This window comes from Atractosteus spatula, chromosome 25, assembly GCF_055471065.1.
Source record: "Atractosteus spatula isolate fAtrSpa1 chromosome 25, fAtrSpa1.hap1, whole genome shotgun sequence".
NCBI lineage: Eukaryota > Metazoa > Chordata > Actinopteri > Semionotiformes > Lepisosteidae > Atractosteus > Atractosteus spatula.
The window spans coordinates 5,281,350-5,305,003 of record NC_142730.1 but is presented as its reverse complement, the minus strand read 5'-3'; the positions used below and the strand labels follow the sequence as shown (position 1 = coordinate 5,305,003).

At 56.1% G+C, this 23,654-nt stretch overlaps 1 protein-coding gene and 1 long non-coding RNA gene across 2 annotated transcripts; both read right to left on the bottom strand.

Annotated features, from left to right (window-relative positions):
• Positions 1-837: 837 nt before the first annotated feature.
• On the bottom strand, positions 838-4,269 carry LOC148815177 (uncharacterized). Its single transcript, XR_016086064.1, has 3 exons — positions 4,119-4,269; positions 1,780-1,889; positions 838-1,074 (listed from the first exon to the last, which is right to left on the bottom strand). It is a non-coding gene; the product is annotated as an uncharacterized LOC148815177 (long non-coding RNA).
• A 2,887-nt stretch (positions 4,270-7,156) lies between these two features.
• Positions 7,157-22,398, bottom strand: LOC148815176 (potassium/sodium hyperpolarization-activated cyclic nucleotide-gated channel 3). The gene is made up of 9 exons (XM_088904999.1): positions 21,878-22,398; positions 18,694-19,123; positions 16,165-16,326; positions 14,783-15,001; positions 14,423-14,569; positions 13,634-13,874; positions 12,919-13,083; positions 11,661-12,829; positions 7,157-11,501 (listed from the first exon to the last, which is right to left on the bottom strand). The coding sequence occupies exons 1-9, from the start codon at positions 22,396-22,398 to the stop codon at positions 11,070-11,072; spliced, it is 3,486 nt and encodes a 1,161-aa protein (XP_088761125.1). The 3' UTR covers positions 7,157-11,069.
• Positions 22,399-23,654: the final 1,256 nt, after the last annotated feature.

The window sequence follows — 23,654 nt, the reverse complement described above, 5'->3', positions numbered from 1 at the left end:
TAGGGACTTTTAATAATCACGTATCAAGGGTGGAAATACAATGAAATCGTCACTTTCGTGAATAATAGATATTTAGTGATTTTTGGTCGTTTATATATAATTTAAACTTACCTCAAAATGCCTTGAAGATTCAGCGTTGCACCGTTACCATGCCAACCATCCACTTCCGGGCCAGAAGCAGGTTTCAGCCCGCCTCCCTCCCCGCTGCCAGCCAATCAGCAGCGGGAGGAAGACACGTGACGCTCACTCGGACCGGAAGTTTCAGAGGCCGGACGTGTCTGTAAATTTGAAATCATGCAAAAGTACTCTTGTGTTATGGTTGATTTGGACAGATAAGAGGTTTGGGCTTAAGTGCTCTTTATTATGCGGGAGCTGTCAGACAGTACAGCTCATGTCAAGCTCCTCACTTTCCGATTGCTGCACAGTACGATTCTTCCAGGACCGACCGCTAGTGGCAAAGTATTAATACTAATACAATTAGTATTAATTTTAAAATATTCAAATTAGTATTAAAACTACCTAAAAGAGCGTAGCACGACTGAGGAAACACCGAACTGGAAAGTTATATGTTTTTAGACTTTCGAGTACAGCTCCCTACCCTGCCTCTGTCTGCTTCACTATATTGTAATTCAAAGGATCACGTTAAGGTTTATTCTGTGCAGAAAGGACAAGAAAAGAGAGAACGTTTCGGCTGTGGATCCTTCTTCAGGTGTATATGTTGTAATTTGTCGTGCTGTCGGCGATGTTTGGAAAAGCAGTGCAGTTGCATTGTCACACAAACACTTCTCAGTCATTACGTTCCGGCGAAGAAGAACACGAGTCCGACACACGTCACAATTTTGTCGTGAACACAAATGATGCAGTCGCAAATTTATTTACAGACGAGTAACAACGAGCAGGGCGGACCTAGAACTGCGGGGAGCGCCGCACTCTGTACTGTACAGCGGGGATCAGACGGGGAAGCGGCGGGAGGGAGGGCTGTGCCCCCTGCTGGTGGGAAGCTCAAGGTACAGGCTGTGGGTGCGACTGGCGGCGGTGTTTTGACAGCTCCTCAATGTTCCACAGCCAGGCGTTCTGCAACACCAGAACACAGTCACGTTAATGCAGTACACAATAAAACACTGATAGCAACACACAACTCAGACTGCTCTGCACTGGGAGTCTGACTGACAGCACAGTAAAACCTGGAGTGGATCAGACTGCTGTGCACTGGGAGTCTGACTGACAGCACAGTAAAACCTGGAGTGGATCAGACTGCTGTGCACTGGGAGTCTGACTGACAGCACAGTAAAACCTGGAGTGGATCAGACTGCTGTGCACTGGGATTCTGACACCAGTGTAAAACCTGGAGTGGATCAGACTGCTGTGCACTGGGAGTCTGACTGACAGCACTGTAAAACCTGGAGTGGATCAGACTGCTGTGCACTGGGAGTCTGACACCAGTGTAAAACCTGGAGTGGATCAGACTGCTGTGCACTGGGAGTCTGACACCAGTGTAAAACCTGGAGTGGATCAGACCACTGTGCACTGGGAGTCTGACACCAGTGTAAAACCTGGAGTGGATCAGACCGTTGTGCACTGGGAGTCTGACTGACAGCACTGTAAAACCTGGAGTGGATCAGACAGCTGTGCACTGGGAGTCTGACTGACAGCACTGTAAAACCTGGAGTGGATCAGACAGCTGTGCACTGGGAGTCTGACTGGCAGTACTGTAAAACCTGGAGTGGATCAGACTGCTGTGCACTGGGAGTTGGACTGGAGCCCAGAGTGAACACTCACCAGTTGTGTGTTGACTCGGAGCAGAGTGCTCTGGTACTCCGACACCTTCTTCAGCCTCTCGGCCAGGCCCTGCACCTCCTCAGCCAGGCCCTGCGTCGCCTCCTCGTACTCTGCAGACGAGGGGGAGGGGAGAGGGGTGAGGCCAGAGGCCGGGAGCAGGAGAGGAAGGGCAGGGCTCCCCCAGAGACGCACAACGGCAATCCAGAGTGAGAGGAGAATGGCTCTTCCCGGCCTGTGACACTCCCCCACAGACAGCAGAGCGCAAGATCATCCTGACCTGCTTGCGGGCCGTCGAGTTGATTATTCCATATCGAGTCACGAGCAGGTCATCAGAAGCCCTTAACACGCCCCTCACACTCCTGGGGCAGACAGTTCATCAGGTCCACACGGACTTCCAGCACCTCCTACTGCTTCCAACTGCTCTGTTTTTAATTGTGCTAACAGTCTCGCCTCTGTGGCCAGCAGCTATATCACCCTGCAGCTCCCAGCTGGTGTGAGCCTGGCCAGTACCTGGAGGGGAGACTCCTGGGAAAGCTGAGGCTGCTCCTGGAAGAAGTGGTAGAGGGACCAGTAGGGGGCGCTCACCCTGTGTGGGTCCTAATGCCCCAGTATAGCGACGGGGAGACTATACTGTAAAAAGGCTCAGTTTTTCAGATGAGACGTAAAACCGAGGTCCTGACTCTCTGTGGTCATTACAAATCCCAGGGCGTTTCTCGAAGAGTAGGGGTGTTACCCCGGTGTCCTGGCCAGATTTCCCCCCTGGCCTTTACCAGTCACGGCCTCCTAATACCCCCCTCTCTGAACTGGCTCCATCACTCTGACAGCTGATGTGTGGGATCCCCATTACCTGTAAAGCGCTTTGAATAGAGTTTCCAGGAAAGCACTTTAAAGTGTTAGCATTTCTTCTTCTTATTATTATTATTATAGGAGGTGGGAGAGACAAGAAGGAAAAAATGCTCAAGCGCCTCTCTGTAGCAGGAACTGACAGCCAGGGGGCGCCAGGACACCCTTCCCCCTTCAGCCCAGGTCAGTCCAGCACCACAACAAGGAAACCACAGCAATAATAACACCATACCTGTGTGTGCCCTCTAATCCCCTGATCCTATTAGAGATAAATTTATCCAGAAATCAGATTACCGGGTGACACCTGGAGGCCCAGACGTGCCTGCAGACCACAGTCCTGTCCCTCGGATTTCAGAAATCTTTCCACACCCCATCGCGCCCTGTCTAACCCCGGAGCCCCTGCGCAGGGCCGTGCGCAAATCGCACATGAACACACACCAACAGCTGCCTCCATCTCCAGAGAATTTAGCTCGGGCATCTCCTGTAAAGGGGAGCAGCACAAAATCCGATTCCGATACGACTCCCAGGCCTGGTAACCACTGGACAGGGTGGGTCGCCGACCGAGACTTTTGTGGCTCCTCTTTACGCAAAGGGTGGCGGGCGTCTGGAGCAGGACTTTCCTGCACCTGGGCAATCTGGAGTAGATTAGCTGGGATCCATCCCGAATGAGATCCTGGGAACAACACTGGGCCAAATCTAGAGATCTATTCACACTGTGATGTGATGCTTCCCTCAGCTTTATCAACAGGGGGCAGGAGAGGGAATGAGGGGTCAGGGTTGGACCTGACAGGGGGTCATGGGTTCATGTCTCCTCTGCAGATGATCAAGAATAAAAAGCAATGTCATACACTCTCAGGCTGACCTGATACAAGACCTCAAAATCCTCAAGGACACTGACCAAGTCGACCCAACAGACATCTTCAGAATGAGCCAGAATGTAAGTTTTAAACAATCTGCCCTGTAGCTGAGAGGGGGGAGGGGGCACTACTTTACACAAAGGGTGGCGGGAGCATGGAACAAGCTGCCCAGCCATGTTGCAGAAGACGATACCCTGGTTTCTTTCAAGAAACGGCTGGATGAGATCTAGAGCTCAAATAGCCAGCTCACAACCAGACGGACTGCACGAGTCGAAGGGCCCGGCTTGAGCGATCCACCGAGATCAGCGGTAGCACGGCTGTCGCTCCTGGGAAACTGTTTCATCTGTGTCTCATCGCTCAAGGATTCAACACTGACCCACTTGTCCGAGATTAAAAAATGAGCTGAACTCTCCACTTTACATATAAGCTTACGTACACGAAATTAATTTGTATTGAGATTATTACAATGCCTATGATATAACATATGCAACCACTTTAGAGACGTGCAGACAAGAAATGTGCGTGTTGCTGTCTTTATCGATTACTGAACCGCCGATATACAAAACAAAACAATTACCGAAAGCCCAAGAGCTCTTACAAATAAAACCTATGCCCATTACCCAGCCCCGACTGGCTGACCTTGCATTGCTTTCTCCAGATCAGAAGACATTGCGTTGTGAAAACACTTTTCCTCAATCGCTGCTTGTTCCCTCACCCTGCCCAACACTCTCCCAGCTGGCCGCCTGGTCTCCGCGCTGTTGCTTTCTTATCTCGCGCCACACGTGTAGCGTCACATCCGCCCTGCGCCCTGAGGGTGGAACGGTACCGTAAAATCTAGAGTAGTCGACGTTTTGGGGGTACGTACCGTAAGTTAAGGAAAAGACGAGCACCTCCTAATTGGAAAATTTCAAACAATTGGTTTGCATTCGTGTAGGAAGGGACCCATTTCACCCTTCCCTGAAGTGCAGCTCCACTGCACACAGGTCAGCAGAGGAGAGAGACACAGCAGCACCGACTGAATTAAAGGGAAACTATACCGCCCAGAGTTGGATTCAGCCAGGACACTTCCACTCTTACTGACAGTGTCCTGGGATCTGTAGAGGCAGGAAGAGACAGGCACTATGCTCCGGAGAACCCTTCACCTCCAAGCTCATGAGCAGAACACTGACTGCCCACTGTAGAGCTGTCCTGGGACCGGACAGAGACACAGAGGCCAGGCCTAGAGCTGTCCCTGGACAGGGCAGAGACAGAGACACAGAGGCCAGGCCCAGAGCTGTCCCTGGACAGTGCAGAGACAGAGACAGAGGCCAGGCCTAGAGCTGTCCCGGGACAGGGCAGAGACAGAGACAGAGGCCAGGCCTAGAGCTGTCCCGGGACGGGACAGGACAGAGACACAGAGGCCAGGCCTAGAGCTGTCCCGGGACAGGACAGAGACAGAGACACAGAGGCCAGGCCTAGAGCTGTCCCGGGACAGGACAGAGACAGAGACACAGAGGCCAGGCCTAGAGCTGTCCTGGAGTTGCAAGCGAAAGCAACAGTTTTCATCACATGCTCCCACAGGACGAGACAGAGCGCAGTTATGTCTCCGCACAGATTCTACAGACACCGCTGTGCGATGGCGGGAGACCGCGTGTCGTCAGATCGGCCTCTTGTGCCTCCTGTGAGGAGGGCAGGGAGGGAAATTACCCAGTGGCTCCTCCAGGGGGGCGTGGCTTGTCTCTCTGACCTCATGGAAGGCCTCAGCCATGTCTGCCCCACCTCTGGAATGAGTCTCCACGGTAACCAGGGATGTCTGTTTCCTCAGAGACTTAGACAGGTGAGCAGCTGGGAGATGGTGAGGACAGTGATGTGAACAATTACAACAGGAAGGATCAGAGGGAGAAAGAGGAACAAGACAGGGACTGTTCTACTGCACTGGGACTGTAGCTCCTATTGTAACAGGACTGTTCTACTGCACTGGGACTGTAGCTCCTACTGTAACAGGACTGTTCTACTGCACTGGGACTGTTCTACTGGACTGGGACTGTAGCTCCTATTGTAACGGGACTGTTCTACTGCACTGGGACTGTAGCTCCTATTGTAACAGGACTGTTCTACTGGACTGGGACTGCAGCTCCTACTGTAACAGGACTGTTCTACTGGACTGGGACTGTTCTACTGGACTGGGACTGTAGCTCCTACTGTAACAGGACTGTTCTACTGGACTGGGACTGTTCTACTGGACTGGGACTGTAGCTCCTATTGTAACAGGACTGTTCTACTGGACTGGGACTGTAGCTCCTACTGTAACAGGACTGTTCTACTGGACTGGAACTGTTCTACTGGACTGGGACTGTAGCTCCTATTGTAACAGGACTGTTCTACTGGACTGGGACTGTAGCTCCTACTGTAACAGGACTGTTCTACTGGACTGGGACTGTAGCTCCTATTGTAACAGGACTGTTCTACTGCACTGGGACTGTAGCTCCTATTGTAACAGGTCTGTTCTACTGGACTGGGACTGTAGCTCCTATTGTAACAGGACTGTTCTACTGGACTGGGACTGCAGCTCCTACTGTAACAGGACTGTTCTACTGGACTGGGACTGTAGCTTCTACTGTAACAGGACTGTTCTACTGGACTGGGACTGTTCTACTGGACTGGGACTGTAGCTCCTACTGTAACAGGACTGTTCTACTGGACTGGGACTGTAGCTCCTACTGTAACAGGACTGTTCTACTGGACTGGGACTGTAGCTCCTATTGTAACGGGACTGTTCTACTGCACTAGAACTGTAGCTCCTATTGTAACGGGACTGTTCTACTGGACTGGGACTGTAGCTCCTATTGTAAGGGGACTGTTCTACTGGACTGGGGCCGTAATGTACTGTACTGTCAGTATGAACTGGAATTGTGTCCTCTAACTAGGGGGGTCAAGAAAGCAATACACCTATTGAGAGAGTCTGAGCTGTGTGGATTACGTGCTGTGATGTTCTCTAAATTCTCCTGAATGTCATGCAGGTTGTCCAGAAGCATAATACCTGTGCTCTCTCTCTCTCGGACTCAGGCCAATCGGATTAGAAAAGGGAAATTAAAGGCTGACACACCTTGTCCAGCACCAGCTGGACAGCTGCTGCCCCGACCTCCTGCGCCCCCATTCCAGGAAAGGGATTAGGGATTTCAGGCTCCGAGTCCAGCTGACAGGTCAGGAAATGAGATCCATACCCTTTCAATCAGGCCCCATCTGGCCACTGCGGTCACACTGATCCAGCGGGGGCTGGAGAGGGAGAGGGCGGCGGGGGGCAGAGTCTGGCCAGAGGCCAGCCAGGTCACTGGGCTGCTCCGCCTCCGCAGCCCCTCCCTCCCAGCGCCTCCCTGCACCTCCCTGCACCTCAGCTCCAGCACAAGCCAGCAGCAGTCAGCCACATGGGCTCCTCTCGAGTGTGACCTGTGTCACCTTCTCAGGTCCTGAGCCCTCACTCACCTCTCTGTTCTACCTCTTCCTCTCCTTCATCTTCCTCTCATTTCACCTCTGCCTCACTCCTCCTCATCCTTTCTCTCCATCTGCCTCACACTCCTCTCTCCTCTGCATTACCTCACTCTCCCATGCTTTCTCTCCTCTCTCTGCCTCACTCTCTCTCCTTTTCCTCACTCTGTCCGTTCTCCGCAGCTCAACAGTAACTCACGCTGTAACAGTCCTTCCTCCTGATCATCTTTATTTACATCTTCCGCCTTTACAAATGTCCTTTTGTGTTTCCCATCGTCACATTTTATCAATAAATTCTCTATTTACAACAACAAAAAATATACAATACGAAAGAGAGAGAGAGGGATCTGTAAATGACTTTTTCCTTCCCGTCACTGCTATTGGAATCGCCGCTCGCTGGATGAAGAAGACGCTGCCCTCCACAGGTGTGGACCCAGGCAGGTGAGTGGGTCTACAGGGCGACCCGGGCGAGCAGAGGGCTCCCGGACCGGTGAGCCCGCGGGGATGACGCGTGTCCCAGGTGAGGCGGGGGCGGGAACGCTGGAGAACGGACAGCACAGGTGGCACAACACCGACAGAGGGGTGACTGGAGAGCTGGGAGGAGGGAGGGAGGGAGTCAGTCCTGGGACAGACACAGGCACAGGGACAGTCATCCCCAGAAAATCCTTGGATCACGGCACATCCTGATGAAGATGCATGGAATGTTCAAGTCTTCCCATTCCCATTTAACCAGTTTCCCTTATTCCTGGAATCATTCCGGGGGGGGGGGGGGGGATCCTAATCCCTTAATCTAGGCGTGCGAGTTAAACCGGATGGCTCCTCCGTGAAACTGGCCAGAGCTGGAGTCTTCGCCTGTGCCGGCGTTCCTCCGGATTGCATGGAGAACTCCGTGTGGGAAGCACTTCTTGTGCTTTTTTCGCCAGCCTGGTGTCCAATCCGGCAGCACGGAGGTCCCAGTTCCTTCCACACCGGACAGCACACTGCCGGAAGTCCACACTGCTGCCGGTATTCCCGACACAATTCCCAATCCAGCTGGCACGGGAGACGAAGCTGCTACAGTGACGTCATGAGAATCTGCAGTGTGGGCTGTACTGAGCTCTACACATCTAGAAGCTGCGCCCTGTCTTTTTGTTCACAAAGAGTATGCCTGCCTCTAGGTAGAAAATCGTTAAAAATGCTCTGCTAGAAAGCTAAAGCTGTGATATGGAGAAGCGTTTTGGTCCGATCAGAACCTGCAGCGTGCGCGAGCTCAGTGCCCTGGGGGCTTGGAGGGGGGCGGGGCCCCGTGACGCAGCACAGCTCGACACGCGGAGGACAGAGCGGCGCTCAAGGCGTGCTGGCGCAGACATGGCCCTGCCCGCCGCTGACCGAGGGGCTGCAGGCACATGGCCCACACCTCACCCCTGACGTCATCGCCACCATGTTGACATTCCAGCTCCCTGAACAGAATCCGGTTATCACTGCACACTCGTGCACAGAATCCAATTATCACTGCACACTCGTGCACAGAATACAATTATCACTACACTTGTGTATAGAATCCAATTATCATGAGCACTTGTGCACAGAATCCAATTATCACAGCACACTCGTGCACAGAATCCAAATATCACTGCACACTCATGCACAGAATCCAATTATCACTGCACTTGTGTATAGAATCCAATTATCACGAGCACTTGTGCACAGAATCCAATTATCACTGCACACTCGTGCACATAATTCGGTTATCACTGCACACTCGTGCACAGAATCCAAATATCACTGCACACTCATGCACAGAATCCAATTATCACTGCACTTGTGTATAGAATCCAATTATCACTGTGCACTTGTGCACAGAATCCAATTATCACTGCACACTCGTGCACAGAATCCGGTTATCACTGCACACTCGTGCACAGAATCCAAATATCACTGCACACTCATGCACAGAATACAATTATCACTGCACTTGTGTACAGAATACAATTATCACTGTGCACTCATGTACAAAATCCAATTATCACTGCACTTGTGTACAGAATCCAATTAAAACTGCACTCGTGTACAGAATCCAGTTATCACTGCACTCGTGCACAGAATCCAAATATCACTGCACTTGTGTACAGAATCCATTTATCACTGCAGTCTTACACGGAATCCAATTATCACTATATTTGTGCACAGAATCCAATTATCACTATATTTGTGTACAGAATCCAATTATCACTGCACTCGTTTACAGAATCCAATTATCACTATATTTGTGCACAGAATCCAATTATCACTGCCCACTCGTGTACACAATTCAGTGAACACTGTGCCCTGTGGTAAAAGGCGCATTATAACAGTAAAAAGCCCACAGTGGAAACCAGCTCTGCTGTCTCGAACAGGTCCAGACTGTACTGGAGCCCTGGCAGGGACGTCAGCACGATGGCGATGGCTCTGTTACGAAATACCTGCAGCCCAGCAGACATTGGCGCAGGACATAAAAACCCCCCAGTCCCTGGCTGACCCGACCCGCGACCTCGGAGGGCACGTCCTCGGCCGGACTGGGACCAGAGTCAGGTAGCACAGAGGAGTGGGGCCTAAAGGGAGCCCCCTGGTGGCAGTGGCAGGTAGAACAGATGTATGTTCCGCCCGGACACACCCAGGACAGGGGTTGAACTGTGCACAAACGCTGCTGCTTTTCCAAAACTAAACACGCACCTGGACGATGGACACTTATAAATTGCTTATAAATCTTATTACTGTTGTTATTATTATTATTAATGTGATTGTTCATCTTTTACACTTTGGTGATAAGGAAGGAGGGCAGTGAGGTTGAGGGGGGGCGGGGTTTTGGGGTGATTTTCGGGCAGAGGCTCCGGAGACTGGAGACCGGAGTCTGTCTGTGGTCCCCCAAGGCTGGACGCTGAAGGACGTTGCCGGTAGCACCCCAATTCCCGGAGAAGACCAGGAGACGAGGAACAAGTCCCAGATCCTGGAGAAGACTCGACTCCCGGATTCCCAGCAGGGAATTCGACTTCCTAAGGAGATCCGGGTGCACAGCAGCCTCCTGGGAGCGTGGGGCCAAGCCTGGGAATGTCGCCACAGCCGGGATGTTTTTAGGGAAGCTCCCAGCTGTGAGTCCTGGGAGCTCTGGGCCAATGGGGTGCAGGTCAAGCACCCCCTGGTGTCAACACAGCTCCTGTGCAGGTGCTGAGGGGTCGACAGGGAGACTCCAGCTGTGCCCTGTGCCAACCGAGGGGGTGACTGGACTCCAGCTGTGCCCTGTGCCCCCGGAGGGTGACTGGACTCCAGCTGTGCACTGTGCCAACCGAGGGGGGTGAGACTGGACTCCAGCTGTGCCCTGTGCCCCCGAGGGGGGGGAGACTGGACTCCAGCTGTGCCCTGTGCCCCCGAGGGGGGTGAGACTGGACTTCAGCTGTGCCCTGTTCCCCCGGGGGGTGAGACTGGACTCCAGCTGTGCCCTGTGCCCCCGGAGGGTGACTGGACTCCAGCTGTGCCCTGTGCCCCCGGAGGGTGACTGGACTTCAGCTGTGCCCTGTGCCAACCGAGGGGGTGACTGGACTCCAGCTGGGCCCTGTGCCCCTGAGGGGGGTGAGACTGGACTTCAGCTGTGCCCTGTGCCCCCGAGGGGGGTGAGACTGGACTTCAGCTGTGCCCTGTGCCCACGGGGAGAGGGGTGACTGGACTCCAGCTGTGCCCTGTGCCCACGGGGAGAGGGGTGACTGGACTCCAGCTGTGCCCTGTGCCAACCGAGGGGGTGACTGGACTCCAGCTGTGCCCTGTGCCAACCGAGGGGGTGACTGGACTCCAGCTGTGCCCTGTGCCCCTGAGGGGGGTGAGACTGGACTTCAGCTGTGCCCTGTGCCCCTGAGGGGGGTGAGACTGGACTCCAGCTGTGCCCTGTGCCCCCGGAGGGGTGACTGGACTCCAGCTGTGCCCTGTGCCCCCGGAGGGGTGACTGGACTCCAGCTGTGCCCTGTGCCCCTGAGGGGGGTGAGACTGGACTCCAGCTGTGCCCTGTGCCCATGGGGAGAGGGGTGACTGGACTCCAGCTGTGCCCTGTGCCCCCGGAGGGGTGACTGGACTCCAGCTGTGCCCTGTGCCCACAGGGTGGGGGGGTGAGACTGCTCTTCACATGTTAGATGGCAGCTTGTGTCTCAGGGCCGACTCCCCTGGCACCTCCCCCACCCTGGAGCCCCTCCTGGGGGGGGTGGAGGGGTCTCTACCCTCCTTGGAGGAGGAGGCAGAGGCAGAGGCAGAGGAGGGGAGGGGCGCTCCAGGAGGGGAGGGGGCCCCCGGCGTCTGCGAGGAGGGGGGGCTGGGGGGGGCCAGCTGCGTGGCCTTGGGGCGCGGGGCGAGGGGGCCGGAGGGGACTGGGGTGAGTGGGGCAGGAGCAGGGGCTGGGGCTTGGGAGAGGGGAGCTGTCTGGGACGGGACAGAAGATTGGGGTGCTGGCTGCGACACAGGCTGAGGCTGGGGAGCCGGCTGGGATCTGGGGACAGGATGGGGCGCCGGTTGGGATTTGGGGAGAGGCTGGGGCGCCGGCTGGGATTTGGGGACAGGCTGGGGCGCTGTTTGGGATTTGGGGACAGGCTGGGGCACTGGCAGGGATTTAGGGAGAGGCTGGGGCGCTGGTTGGGATTTGGGGACAGGCTGGGGCACTGGCAGGGATTTAGGGAGAGGCTGGGGCGCTGGTTGGGATTTGGGGACAGGCTGGGGCACTGGCAGGGATTTAGGGAGAGGCTGGGGCGCTGGTTGGGATTTGGGGACAGGCTGGGGCACTGGCAGGGATTTAGGGAGAGGCTGGGGCGCTGGTTGGGATTTGGGGTGAGGCTGGGGCGGCGGCTGAGACTGGGGCGCAGCCTGGGAGGGGGCCGTGCTCGTCAGCACCCCGGCGCTGCCCCCCACCGCGCACTGCCTGGCCAGCTGCCCCGGCGACGAGAGGAAGGGGGCGAGCAGACTGCCCCCAGAGGCCTTGCGGTGGTACTGCGAGTGGCTGCGGTCCAGGACGCACTGCAGGGGCTCTTGGGACCCGCGCAGCTGCAGGGAGCCCCCCCAGCCTCTGTGGGGCAGCGTGGGCTGGGAGGCCGAGAGCAGCCGGGCCTCCTGCGTGAGCCGGCCGATGGCGGGGAGCCCCTGGGTGCTGCCCCCGTACCTCACCAGCGCCACCTGCTGCCTGGGGGCGGAAGTGCCGTCGCCGCCGGGGGGCTGTCGCAGGGCCGCCCCTCCTGCCCCCGGCTGGACCCGCAGGCTGTAGTGCAGCGTCCTGCCCAGGTTGGGGGGCTGCGGGGCCGGAGCGGAGGAAGGAGGGGGCGCATGTGGGGGCGAGGAGGAGGAGGAGGAGGAGGAGGGGGGGGGGGCAGAAACGGGGAGCCCCGGGGGCGCGGCTGTCCTGGGAGACACCCCACCCCCTCCGAGGGAGCTGACGGAGCCCGGGCGGGCCGGGCCGCGGGGGGGCAGCGGGGGCCGGGGCGGGTCGGGGGCGGGGGCGGGGGCGTGCTGCAGAGGGGGGGGCAGGAAGATGGCGGCCGCCAGCGCCTGGGTGGCCTGCTGCTGCAGCTGCTGGTGCTGCTGGGGGGTCAGCGTGATGGCCACGTTGGTGGTGGCCGCGGCCGTCTGCAGCGGGGCGTGCACCAGGGGTGCCCAGATCAGGGGGCGCGGCCGGGGGGACAGCGCCCCGCCCGCCGCCCCCGGCTCCTGCGCCGCCGCCATGTTGTCGTGCCTGACGATCTGCTGCACGATGACGCTGTCGCACGAGCCGTACGTGCCCCCGCCGCCGCCGCCGCGCGGCCCCCCCGCCCCGCCCCGCCCGCCGCTGCCCCCCCCGACGGAGCCCCCGCCGCTGTGGGGGTCCTGCGAGGCCTTGCGCAGCAGGATGGAGTTCTTCTTCCCTGGGGGGGGAGACAGAGAGAGAGAGGGGGGGGGTCACGCTGCCGCTGCCCTCACCCGTGCCCCGAGCGGCCGCCGGCCCGCGCCTCACCGATGCGGTCCAGCCGGTCCATGGCCACGGTCTCGAAGGCCCGGCGCATCATGGGGTGCTCCTCCAGCACCTCGTTGAAGTTGTCCACGGACAGCGAGTACAGCCGGCAGTAGGTGTCGGCCCTCACGCTGGCCGTGCGGCGCCCCCGCGTCAGCAGGCAGATCTCTGGGGGGGGGGAGACGGGTCACGACGATCGACTCCCGCTCGAGCCCCTCTGTACCTCGTCTGCACCCCCTCTCTCCTCTCTCTCCACTCTGTACCCCCCTGCACCCCCCTCTCTCCACTCTGTACCACACTCTGTACCCTCTCTCTCCTCCCTGTCTCTCCACTCTGTACCCCCTCTCTCCTCCCTGTCTCCCCACTCTGTACCCCTCTCTCCTCCCCGTCTCCCCACTCTGTACCCCCTCTCTCCTCCCCGTCTCCCCACTCTGTACCCCCTCTCTCCTCCCTGTCTCCCCACTCTGCACCCCTCTCTCCTCCCTGTCTCCCACTCTGTACCCCCTCTCTCCTCCCTGTCTCCCTACTCTGTACCCCCTCTCTCCTCCCTGTCTCCCTACTCTGTACCCCCTCTCTCCTTCTCTCTCCTCCCTGTCTCCCCACTCTGCACCCCTCTCTCCTCCCTGTCTCCCCACTCTGTACCCCCTCTCTCCTCCCCGTCTCCCCACTCTGCACCCCTCTCTCCTGCCTGTCTCCCCACTCTGCACCCCTCTCTCACCCCCGAAGTAGGAGCCGTCGCTCAGCTTGGTCTCCTTGTTGCCGCGGGTGAGGATGCTGACCACACCGTGCTGGATGAAGTACATCTTCTTGCCCACCGTGCCCTCGCGGATGATGAAGTCGCCCGGCTGGAAGACCTCGAAGCGCAGCTTGGTCAGCATGGCCGTGACGAAGTTGGGGTCGGCGTTGGCGAACAGGGGCATGTTGGCCACCAGGCTGCGGCAGTTGAAATTCACAATCTCCTGTGAGCCAGGACAACAGAGAGAGGGGTTGGAGAGGGAGAGGGGTTAGAGAGAGTGTGGGGTTAGAGAGAGAGGGGTTAGAGAGGGAGGGGTTAGAGAGAGAGGGGTTAGAGAGGGAGGGGTTGGAGAGAGAGAGCGGTTAGAGAGAGATGGGTTTGGAGAATGAGAGGGGTTAGAGAGTGTGGGGTTAGAGAGAGAGAGAGAGAGAGGGGGGTTAGAGAGGGAGGGGTTGGAGAGAGAGAGCGGTTAGAGAGAGATGGGTTTGGAGAATGAGAGGGGTTAGAGAGTGTGGGGTTAGAGAGAGAGAGAGAGAGAGGGGTTAGAGAGAGAGGGGTTAGAGAGGGAGGGGTTGGAGAGAGAGAGGGGTTAGAGAGAGAGGGGTTAGAGAGGTTGAGAGGGGTTAGAGAGAGATGGGTTCGGAGAATGAGAGGGGTAAGAGAGTGTGGGGTTAGAGAGTGTGGGGTTAGAGAGAGAGAGAGGGGTTAGAGAGAGTACGAAGGGAGAGTGAGAGGGGTGGGGGTGGCAGAGAGTGAGACAGACAGACAGACCTCCTTCAGCGGCTCGCTCAGCTCTCCCAGGATGTTCTCCTCATCAAACATCTTGCCCTGGTAGCGATGCTCATAGTACTCATGGATCCGCTGACGCACATCGGCCGGGAGCTTGTGGAACGACATGTACTGCTCCACCTGCTTGTACTGAGAGACAGACAGGTCACTGCTCCACCTGCTCTTACTGAGAGACAGACAGGTCACTGCTCCACCTGCTCTTACTGAGAGACAGACGGCTCACTGCTCCACCTGATTGTACTGAGAGACAGACAGACAGCTCACTGCTCCACTGTCTGTAGTGAGAGACAGACAGGTCACAGACAGGGGGCAGGTATTGATCGCTGATTGGCGATGGCTTACCTTCTCCTGGTACTGGCGCCGGGAGGAGTCGAGCGACTGGATGAGCGCGGTGGCGTGGCCGATGAACATGGCGTAGCAGGTGGCGCCCACGATCATGCTCAGCATGGTCAGCCACACGTCGGTCATGCCCACCGGGGCCTGGGCACCATACCCAATACAGAGCATGTGGCTCATGGCCTTGAAGAGGGCGTAGGAGTACTGCACACCCCAGGTGACATTCTGGGGAGGGGGAAGGGCGAGAGGAGGTGGACAGGAGACAGGGGAGAGAGGAGAGAGCAGGAGAGACGAGGAGAGAGAGGACAAAGGAGGAAGTAGAGAAGAGAGGAGAGAGGGTCAGAGGAGGGGTACAGGGGAGAGAGAGAGGAGAGTGGAGAGAAAGGAGAGGGGAGAGGGGAGAGAGGGAGAGAGAAGAAAGAGGGAGAGAGAGGAGAGAGGACAGGTACAGGGGAGAGAGAGAGGAGAGGGGAGAAAGGGAGGAGAGAAGAGGGGAGAGAGGGAAAGAGGACAGGTACACGGGAGAGAGAGGGGGGAGAGGGGAGAAAGGGAGGAGAGAAGAGAGAGGAGAGAGGAGGAGAATGGGAGAGAGGAGGAACAGGGAAATGAAAGGGACAGAGAAGTGGGAGGGAGAGAAGGGAAAGAGAAGGAGATTTATTAGTAATAAAGTTCACATTCTGACCAACCTCGGTTCCCCCCTTTCTCCCTCCCTCCCTCTCTCGGTTCACAACAGTGGGGACTCCCAGACCTCACAGCATCACTGACAGGCTCCTTAGCAACCATCTCCCTGGCAACAGGAGAGGAAACCCTCCGCTGCAGTGAGTCAGCATTTTAGGAAGATGGATACTGAGGGAGAGAGACAGGGGGAGAGGGGGAGTGAGACAGAGAGAGGTATAGAGAAGGAGAGACGGAGGCAGTGTTGAGGAAAGACAGAGAGAGCATGGAAAAAGCACAGAAAATGTCAGACATGGGCACTGACGGTCAATCTGGACCATGCCAGCCAGAACACCACTTCACACTCAACAACGACACATTGGAGCTACACAACCAGCCACACGAGCCTCACACTGACAGTCAGCTCGTCTGCGAGTTTCGTAACTGACCACAGCCTGGACAGAGAAACTGGACGCAGACAGTGGGGTGAAACAGAGACAGAGATGCATACACACACACACACAAACACACACACACGGAGACAGGCACACACAAATTCAGGTATACAGAAGGACAGGCACACACACAGACACACACAGAGACAGGCATACACAGACACAGAGACAGAGGCAGGCGTGCACACACAGAGTCAGGTACACACACACAGAGACAGGCACACACAGACAGACAGACACACACACACTGAGACAGGCGCACACAGAGCTCCTCCTCACCACCATGTCGTTGATGGCCACCCAGCAGTCGCTGGGGAAGTCCTGCAGCATGGGCACCAGGAACTGCAGGCAGCCGTCCCAGTGGCACAGCAGCAGCATCATGCCGATCAGGTTGACGATGCGCACCACCGCGCTGGCCAGGTCGTAGGTCATGTGGAAGATCTGCAGGGCCGGAGGGTCAGGAGAAAGGGTATCAGAGAGGGGCGCCTACATCAGCTGAGATCATGACAGGCTTGCAAGACCCTGAGAGATTACTGACGCGTACCATCCAACACCTGACCCAGAGCATTCACCACCTTCCTCATTAACATCGTCATCATCATCACTGTCATCACCCTGATTATCATCATCGTCTCTCTATTGGAGTGTCCAGTCAGTGTGTCTGTATTAACCCCTCTCTCTCTCAGTGCAGTGTTAATGTACTGGAGTGTCCAGTCAGTGTGTCTGTATTAACCCCTCTCTCTCATTGCAGTGTTAATGTACTGGAGTGTCCAGTCAGTGTGTCTGTATGAACCCCTCTCTCTCAGTGCAGTGTTAATGTACTGGAGTGTCCAGTCAGTCAGTGTGTCTGTATGAACCCCTCTCTCTCAGTGCAGTGTTAATGTACTGGAGTGTCCAGTCAGTGTGTCTGTATTAACCCCTCTCTCTCTCAGTGCAGTGTTAATGTACTGGAGTGTCCAGTCAGTGTGTCTGTATTAACCCCTCTCTCTCAGTGGAGTGTTCATGTACTGGAGTGTCCAGTCAGTCAGTGTGTCTGTATGAACCCCTCTCTCTCAGTGCAGTGTTAATGTACTGGAGTGTCCAGTCAGTCAGTGTGTCTGTATTAACCCCTCTCTCTCAGTGCAGTGTTAATGTACTGGAGTGTCCAGTCAGTGTGTCTGTGTGAACCCCTCTCTCTCAGTGCAGTGTTAATGTACTGGAGTGTCCAGTCAGTGTGTCTGTATGAACCCCTCTCTCTCAGTGCAGTGTTAATGTACTGGAGTGTCCAGTCAGTGTGTCTGTATTAACCCCTCTCTCTCAGTGCAGTGTTCATGTACTGGAGTGTCCAGTCAGTCAGTGTGTCTGTATTAACCCCTCTCTCTCAGTGCAGTGTTAATGTACTGGAGTGTCCAGTCAGTGTGTCTGTATGAACCCCTCTCTTTCAGTGCAGTGTTAATGTACTGGAGTGTCCAGTCAGTGTGTCTGTATTAACCCCTCTCTCTCAGTGCAGTGTTAATGTACTGGAGTGTCCAGTCAGTCAGTGTGTCTGTATGAACCCCTCTCTCTCAGTGCAGTGTTAATGTACTGGAGTGTCCAGTCAGTCAGTGTGTCTGTATGAACCCCTCTCTTTCAGTGCAGTGTTAATGTACTGGAGTGTCCAGTCAGTCAGTGTGTCTGTATGAACCCCTCTCTCTCAGTGCAGTGTTAATGTACTGGAGTGTCCAGTCAGTCAGTGTGTCTGTATGAACCCCTCTCTCTCAGTGCAGTGTTAATGTACTGGAGTGTCCAGTCAGTCAGTGTGTCTGTATGAACCCCTCTCTCTCAGTGCAGTGTTAATGTACTGGAGTGTCCAGTCAGTCAGTGTGTCTGTATGAACCCCTCTCTCTCAGTGCAGTGTTAATGTACTGGAGTGTCCAGTCAGTGTGTCTGTATTAACCCCTCTCTCTCAGTGCAGTGTTAATGTACTGGAGTGTCCAGTCAGTCAGTGTGTCTGTATGAACCCCTCTCTCTCAGTGCAGTGTTCATGTACTGGAGTGTCCAGTCAGTGTGTCTGTATTAACCCCTCTCTCTCTCAGTGCAGTGTTAATGTACTGGAGTGTCCAGTCAGTGTGTCTGTATTAACCCCTCTCTCTCAGTGGAGTGTTCATGTACTGGAGTGTCCAGTCAGTCAGTGTGTCTGTATGAACCCCTCTCTCTCAGTGCAGTGTTAATGTACTGGAGTGTCCAGTCAGTGTGTCTGTATTAACCCCTCTCTCTCAGTGCAGTGTTAATGTACTGGAGTGTCCAGTCAGTGTGTCTGTATGAACCCCTCTCTCTCAGTGCAGTGTTAATGTACTGGAGTGTCCAGTCAGTGTGTCTGTATTAACCCCTCTCTCTCAGTGCAGTGTTAATGTACTGGAGTGTCCAGTCAGTGTGTCTGTATGAACCCCTCTCTCTCAGTGCAGTGTTAATGTACTGGAGTGTCCAGTCAGTCAGTGTGTCTGTATGAACCCCTCTCTCTCAGTGCAGTGTTAATGTACTGGAGTGTCCAGTCAGTGTGTCTGTATTAACCCCTCTCTCTCAGTGCAGTGTTAATGTACTGGAGTGTCCAGTCAGTCAGTGTGTCTGTATTAACCCCTCTCTCTCAGTGCAGTGTTAATGTACTGGAGTGTCCAGTCAGTCAGTGTGTCTGTATTAACCCCTCTCTCTCAGTGCAGTGTTAATGTACTGGAGTGTCCAGTCAGTGTGTCTGTATGAACCCCTCTCTCTCAGTGCAGTGTTAATGTACTGGAGTGTCCAGTCAGTGTGTCTGTATTAACCCCTCTCTCTCTCAGTGCAGTGTTAACGTACCTCTTCCCACTGGTGGATGTACCGGATGAGCCTGGACAGCCGGAGCAGGCGCAGCAGGCTGAGGATCTTGGTGAAGCGGACGATCCTGAGGGCCCTGGCGGTGCGGTACACCTCCGAGTCCACGTGGGTCTCCAGGTCCACCATCAGGAAGATGTAGTCGACAGGAATGGACGAGATGAAGTCCACCAGGAACCAGCTCTTCAGGTAGCGCAGCTTGATGGCCCGCGGGTCCAGGATGATCTCTGTGTTGTCCTCCTTGACGATGCCCGTGCGGAAGTTGAGCACCAGGTCGACCAGGAACAAGGTGTCGGAGACGACGTTGAAGACGATCCAGGGCGGCGTGTTCTCGTCCTTGAAGAAGGTGATGCCCACCGGCAGGATGATGAGGTTCCCAACCATGAGCAGCAACATGATCAAGTCCCAGTAAAACCTGCAAGAGACAGGGGTTAATACACACAGCACTGAGAGAGGGGTTAATACACACAGCACTGAGAGAGGGGTCAATACACACAGCACTGAGAGAGAGGGGTTAATACACACAGTACTGAGAGAGGGGTTAAAACACAGCACTGAGAGAGAGGGGTTAATACACACAGTACTGAGAGAGGGGTTAATACACACAGCACTGAGAGAGGGGTTAATACACACAGCACTGAGAGAGAGGGGTTAATACACACAGTACTGAGAGAGGGGTTAATACACACAGCACTGAGAGAGAGGGGTTAATACACACAGTATTGAGAGAGGGGGGTTAATACACACAGTACTGAGAGAGGGGTTAATACACATAGCACTGAGAGAGGGGTTAATACACACAGCACTGTGAGAGGGGTTAATACAAACACTGCACTGAGAGAAAGGGGTTAATACACACAGCACTGAGAGAGGGGTTAATACACATAGTACTGAGAGAGGGGTTAATTCACACAGCACTGAGAGAGGGGGGTTAATACACACAGTACTGAGAGAGGGGGGTTAATACACACAGCACTGAGAGAGGGGTTAATACATACAGCACTGATAGAGGGGTTAATACACACAGTACTGAGAGAGGGGTTAATACACACAGCACTGTGAGAGGGGTTAATACACACACTGCACTGAGAGAAAGGGGTTAATACACACAGCACTGAGAGAGGGGTTAATACACACAGTACTGAGAGAGGGGGGTTAATACACACAGTACTGAGAGAGGGGTTAATACACACAGCACTGAGAGAGGGGTTAATACACACAGTACTGAGAGAGAGGGGTTAATACACACAGTACTGAGAGAGGGGTTAATACACACAGCACTGAGAGAGAGGGGTTAATACACACAGTATTGAGAGAGGGGGGTTAATACACACAGTACTGAGAGAGGGGTTAATACACATAGCACTGAGAGAGGGGTTAATACACACAGCACTGTGAGAGGGGTTAATACAAACACTGCACTGAGAGAAAGGGGTTAATACACACAGCACTGAGAGAGGGGTTAATACACATAGTACTGAGAGAGGGGTTAATTCACACAGCACTGAGAGAGGGGGGTTAATACACACAGTACTGAGAGAGGGGGGTTAATACACACAGCACTGAGAGAGGGGTTAATACATACAGCACTGACAGAGGGGTTAATACACACAGTACTGAGAGAGGGGTTAATACACACAGCACTGTGAGAGGGGTTAATACACACACTGCACTGAGAGAAAGGGGTTAATACACACACTGCACTGAGAGAGGGGTTAATACACACAGTACTGAGAGAGGGGGGTTAATACACACAGTACTGAGAGAGGTGTTAATACACACAGTAGTGAGAGAGAGGGGTTAATACACACAGTACTGAGAGAGGGGTTAATACACACAGTAGTGAGAGAGGGGGGTTAATACACACAGTACTGAGAGAGGGGTTAATACACACAGTAGTGAGAGAGGGGGGTTAATACACACAGTACTGAGAGAGGGGTTAATACACACAGCACTGAGAGAGGGGTTAATACACACAGTACTGAGAGAGGGGTTAATACACACAGTAGTGAGAGAGGGGGGTTAATACACACAGTACTGAGAGAGAGGGGTTAATACACACAGCACTGAGAGAGGGGTTAATACACACAGCACTGAGAGAGAGGGGTTAATACACACGGTACTGAGAGAGGGGTTAATACACACAGTAGTGAGAGAGAGGGGTTAATACACACGGTACTGAGAGAGAGGGGTTAATACACACAGTACTAAGAGAGGGGTTAATACACACAGTAGTGAGAGAGAGGGGTTAATACACACGGTACTGAGAGAGAGGGGTTAATACACACAGTACTGAGAGAGGGGGGTTAATACACACAGTACTGAGAGAGGGGTTAATACACACAGCACTGAGAGAGGGGTTAATCCAACCATCCGTCATTCCTCCATCATCCTTCCATCTGTCCCTCCCTCAATCATCCCTCCATCATCCTTCTATCTGCCCCTCCCTCCATCATCCCTCTATCTGTCTGTCACCCATTCATCATCTGTGAATCTATCCATCATCCATTCATCTGGTTGTCCATCCCTCTATCATCCATCCATTTGCACATTCCTCATCTATTATCCCTCCATCGTCCCTCCACCCATGGTCTGTCCACCCAGCTCTGTCCAATGTCCATCTATCACTCGTCCCTCTGCATCTTCAGACATCAGTAGCTAAGCTGTCCCCCTCCAGGACCGCTCCTTACTGACCAGTTTACTGCGATCTGCACAGCGCGCTCGTTTGCTCGGGTCTGGCAGTGCTGGCCGTGGTGCTGAACTCTACACAGTGAGGACAGACCGGCAGGGCAAGCAGACCGACGGACAGATGGACAGACAGAGCGACGAGGCAGATGGACCAATGACAGACAGATGGACAGACAGTCAGACGGACACACAGACAGATGGAGACACAGACGGACAGAGAGATGGACAGACAGATGGACAGACAAAGGGACAGGCATGCAGAAAGACAAGACAGATGGACAGGTAGACAACAGATGGACAGACAGACAGATGGAGACACAGACGGACAGAGAGATGGACAGACAAAAGAGACAAGACAGACGGACATGTGGACAGACAGACACACAGATGGACAGACGGGCAGGCAGACGGACAGACAGACACACAGATGGACAGACAGACAGGCAGATGGACAGGCTCTGCTCCCTCTCTGCCCAGTTACCTGAAGTCGCTGTAGGGGTGGATGATCCAGAAGCCGGCGGACTTGACGCGCTCCTGCTCGATCTCCACGGCCTTGTGGCTGCCGAACATGCGCAGCGAGAACTTGTTGACGCCGGGCTGCAGCATGGCGCCGAACTGCCGCTGCATGAAGGTGGACTGGTTGGAGTAGCTGTAGTCCTCGCCCTCCGAGCCCGGGCCCGGGCCTGGGCCCGCCAGCGCCGGCTCAGGCGTCCCGGCAGCGCCCGCCGCGCCCCCGCCGCTGGACGAGCTGGAGGCCAGGGCGCCCCTGGACGCGGCGAAGCCCACGGACCTCTGGGAGGGCGGGGCCGCGGCGGGGCCCGAGGCCGGCGAGGAGGCGGAGCCCACGCCCGACGGCCGCCTGCCGGCCCCGCCCCCGCCCTCCCGGTCCGCCCCCGGGGAGTCCCAGTCCGCGGGACTGCCCTTGCTGCGGCGCTTGGGGGCGGCGGCCGGCCGGCGCTCGGGCCCGGGCCCGGGCCCCCCCCCGGGGCCCCCTCCATCCATCGCGGGGGCTGGGGAGCTCGGTCGAGTCCCCCCCCTGCGCCCCTCACACAAAGTCCCCCCCGCCGCCGCTCTTGTCCTTAACAGTCAGCGAGGGTGGCCGCGAGCGCACCCGGAACGACTGTCGCGAGCGGGTGTCGCACGAGCCGGCGAAGCCAAGGGTAAGGCTCGTGGAGGACGGCTCTACAGGCTCGCGCGAGTCTCGCGCCCTTCCATCGCGGCGCTGCTTGTGCGGCTCCGAAACACCACCGTCCGGGGGCAGATCCTCCTCCGGTCTGTCTCTCCTCACCTCGCCTGGACCCCCGGCCCGGACACGCCGCCGCCTGTCCTTGCGCCGCCCCGCTCCTCTCTCCTCGCTGTCGCCGCCGGCCCCCTGGCTCCCACGGGCATCGTCCCTCCCGGGGGCCGACGTGCCGGTCCGAGCCCCTGGTCCGAGCCCCGCCGCGTCTCTCCTCGTGAGCGGCGGGTCGCTCCAAGGACGCCCGTAATGTCGTCAGAGCCTCAGCGCCTCGGCATCAAAGGCGACAGCGCCTGTCACCGCGCGCGCGGAGCTGTCCGGGGAGAAAGAGCCTCCGCAGGCGCGAGCTCAGCGCGCAGGAAGGGCAGGAAAGCCGAAGGAGGGCGGGGGTCTCGCGCGGCTCGAGCCGCTTCCAGGCAGCCGGAGGCCCGAGCCGCTCCGCTCGCCGCTCCCGCTTCTGCTCAGGCGAGGGGCCGCTCCTGCACCCCTGACGATGCTCCCGCTCCGCCCGCCCGTCTGTCTTCAGGGAAACGCGCTCCGCGCGGTCGGAGAGCCCGTGTGCGTTTCCGCGGTCTGCATGCTCCCGTGCTGGTGTGTCTGCATGCACCGCCGTGCGGACTGCGCGTGTCTCTGGGCTTCACTGGCGGCTCCGCCAGCCCGGCGCGCGCACGCCCCGCTGAGGTGTGCAGGAATATTCCGATCTCCTTGTTGCCATGGCAGCCGCATCTCTATCCTGGGCCTCGTGCCAGGCGGCGGGGCTCGAGGCGACTGGAGGGTGGCAACACGGCGGAGGCCGAGCGCGAGACCCACAGGTATTGACAGACGTCATCGTCATCATCACTCTCATCCAGCGCCACCCGCCCGCGAGAGAGACGAGCGCGCTGACACAGAGATGTGCTAATCCGTCAACGAGACGCCAGCGTCTCCTGTCTGGGCTCCTATATTATCGTGGTTTCCTGACACTCTCTCTGCTGTTTAAATGTCCGTTTACAAAACATGAGACAGGATAAAATAAGGAACA

Bases quoted from the DNA above. Each gene is read 5' to 3' on its own strand.
- LOC148815176 (XM_088904999.1), bottom strand. From the start codon at position 22,398: ATGGATGGAGGGGGCCCCGGGGGGGGGCCCGGGCCCGGGCCCGAGCGC. The intron at 16,327-18,693 runs GTACGTTAACAC...CCGGCCCTGCAG, and splicing joins ACATCCACCAGTGGGAAGAG to ATCTTCCACATGACCTACGA. The intron at 13,875-14,422 runs GTCTGTCTGTCT...CCTGGCTCACAG, and splicing joins TGAGCGAGCCGCTGAAGGAG to GAGATTGTGAATTTCAACTG.